General features: G+C 41.7%; 1 protein-coding gene across 1 annotated transcript in view; it reads right to left on the bottom strand.

Moving 5' to 3' along the window:
- Positions 1 to 14: 14 nt before the first annotated feature.
- The window catches only part of LOC107578775 (ryanodine receptor 1-like), a gene marked incomplete at its 5' end in the record, with an annotated part of 4,638 nt that continues 3,453 nt past the window's right edge, over positions 15 to 1,199 (bottom strand). Inside the window, 2 exons of the mRNA XM_016264693.1 lie at positions 15 to 402; positions 488 to 539. Coding sequence (XP_016120179.1) covers positions 244 to 402; positions 488 to 539 — 211 coding nt within the window. The remainder of the gene's footprint in view (positions 403 to 487; positions 540 to 1,199) is intronic.

The following is a 1,199-nucleotide window of genomic DNA, read 5'->3' on the forward strand; positions in this document are numbered from 1 at the left end:
TTTTTTTTTTTCTCCATCTGTTTTGTGTGCAGCCGTCTCTCTGCACTCGCTCAAGTCATGCAATAAACACAAAGATAAACTGTTAAACAGACAAAGACTCAGAATCCAGCAAAGGAGTGCACAGATCAGTCCACAACAGGTATAAAGAGAAAAGAGAAAGAGAGACAGAGGAGAGCTGAAAGGATGAGAGGCACAGTGAGAGACATCAAGTGTGCGGGGTGCAGTGGTTCTGGACGTGTTCACTCAGTGCGTGGCAGGAGCTGTAGCTGTAGCTGCTGGCTCCGCTGACTCCCATGGCCCCAGCCCCAGGCCCCCCCATACCATCTCTGTCTGTCGCACCTCAAAGGATGGCTCCTCGCCCCCCTCCTCTCCCACTTCGTCCTCCTCACCAATGTGGCAGCTCTGAACAGAGAGATACGTAAGGTTAGCTCGCATTACATCTTTAAACAAAGACATAAAAGTCTTAAAAGTTAGATTCATGACTTACTTTTGCCATTATATCAGCGTATGACATATATAGATGATCCACTTCAAGTTTACTGCAGTGAGGATGAAAAAATGTCAGAAATATGATCAGTTTGACTGCTATCTGACTATCTAGTTCTGACACAATCAGATGAGTTCAAAAAAGTGATTTTTTTTAAATGAATTGAGCTGGATTATTATGTCAAAATGAATGAACTTTGCAACATTAGCTCCTTTCACAAATGCAGTCTTTACTGGTAAATTACCATTAAGCGATAATGTATGAACAGGACCTTTTCAAAAATACCGAACGAATGCCGGAACCAATTGACCAATATGAGAAGTTGTAACATTACAAGTAAATTACTTGTAATGTGTTCTGTGTGAACGCAGAACAGGATTGCCGGTATGAGCATGTACGAATTCAGAACCCGCTGACGTTAGACATCTACTCTGGGCCAATCATAACATTCTGATGCAGAGGATGCAGAGACAGTAAGATGCAGATTTACTCTGCGCTGTGTAGTTCGGTTTGAAGTCATCTAATACGATGCATGAATGTGAACATTTGATAAAAATAAAAACATCAACAAAAACACTGACTGCATATACCCCTCCATGTTTACAAACACAACACCAAGGGGCGCAGCTGTTTAGAGGTCATTTCCAATAATGATGTCACAGAATTTACGGTATTTTGAAATTGATGTGTGAACGGCGCTTTACTGGTAAAA

This window comes from Sinocyclocheilus grahami, unplaced genomic scaffold (assembly GCF_001515645.1).
Source record: "Sinocyclocheilus grahami isolate Dianchi unplaced genomic scaffold, SAMN03320097.WGS_v1.1 scaffold11890.1, whole genome shotgun sequence".
Taxonomy (NCBI): domain Eukaryota; kingdom Metazoa; phylum Chordata; class Actinopteri; order Cypriniformes; family Cyprinidae; genus Sinocyclocheilus; species Sinocyclocheilus grahami.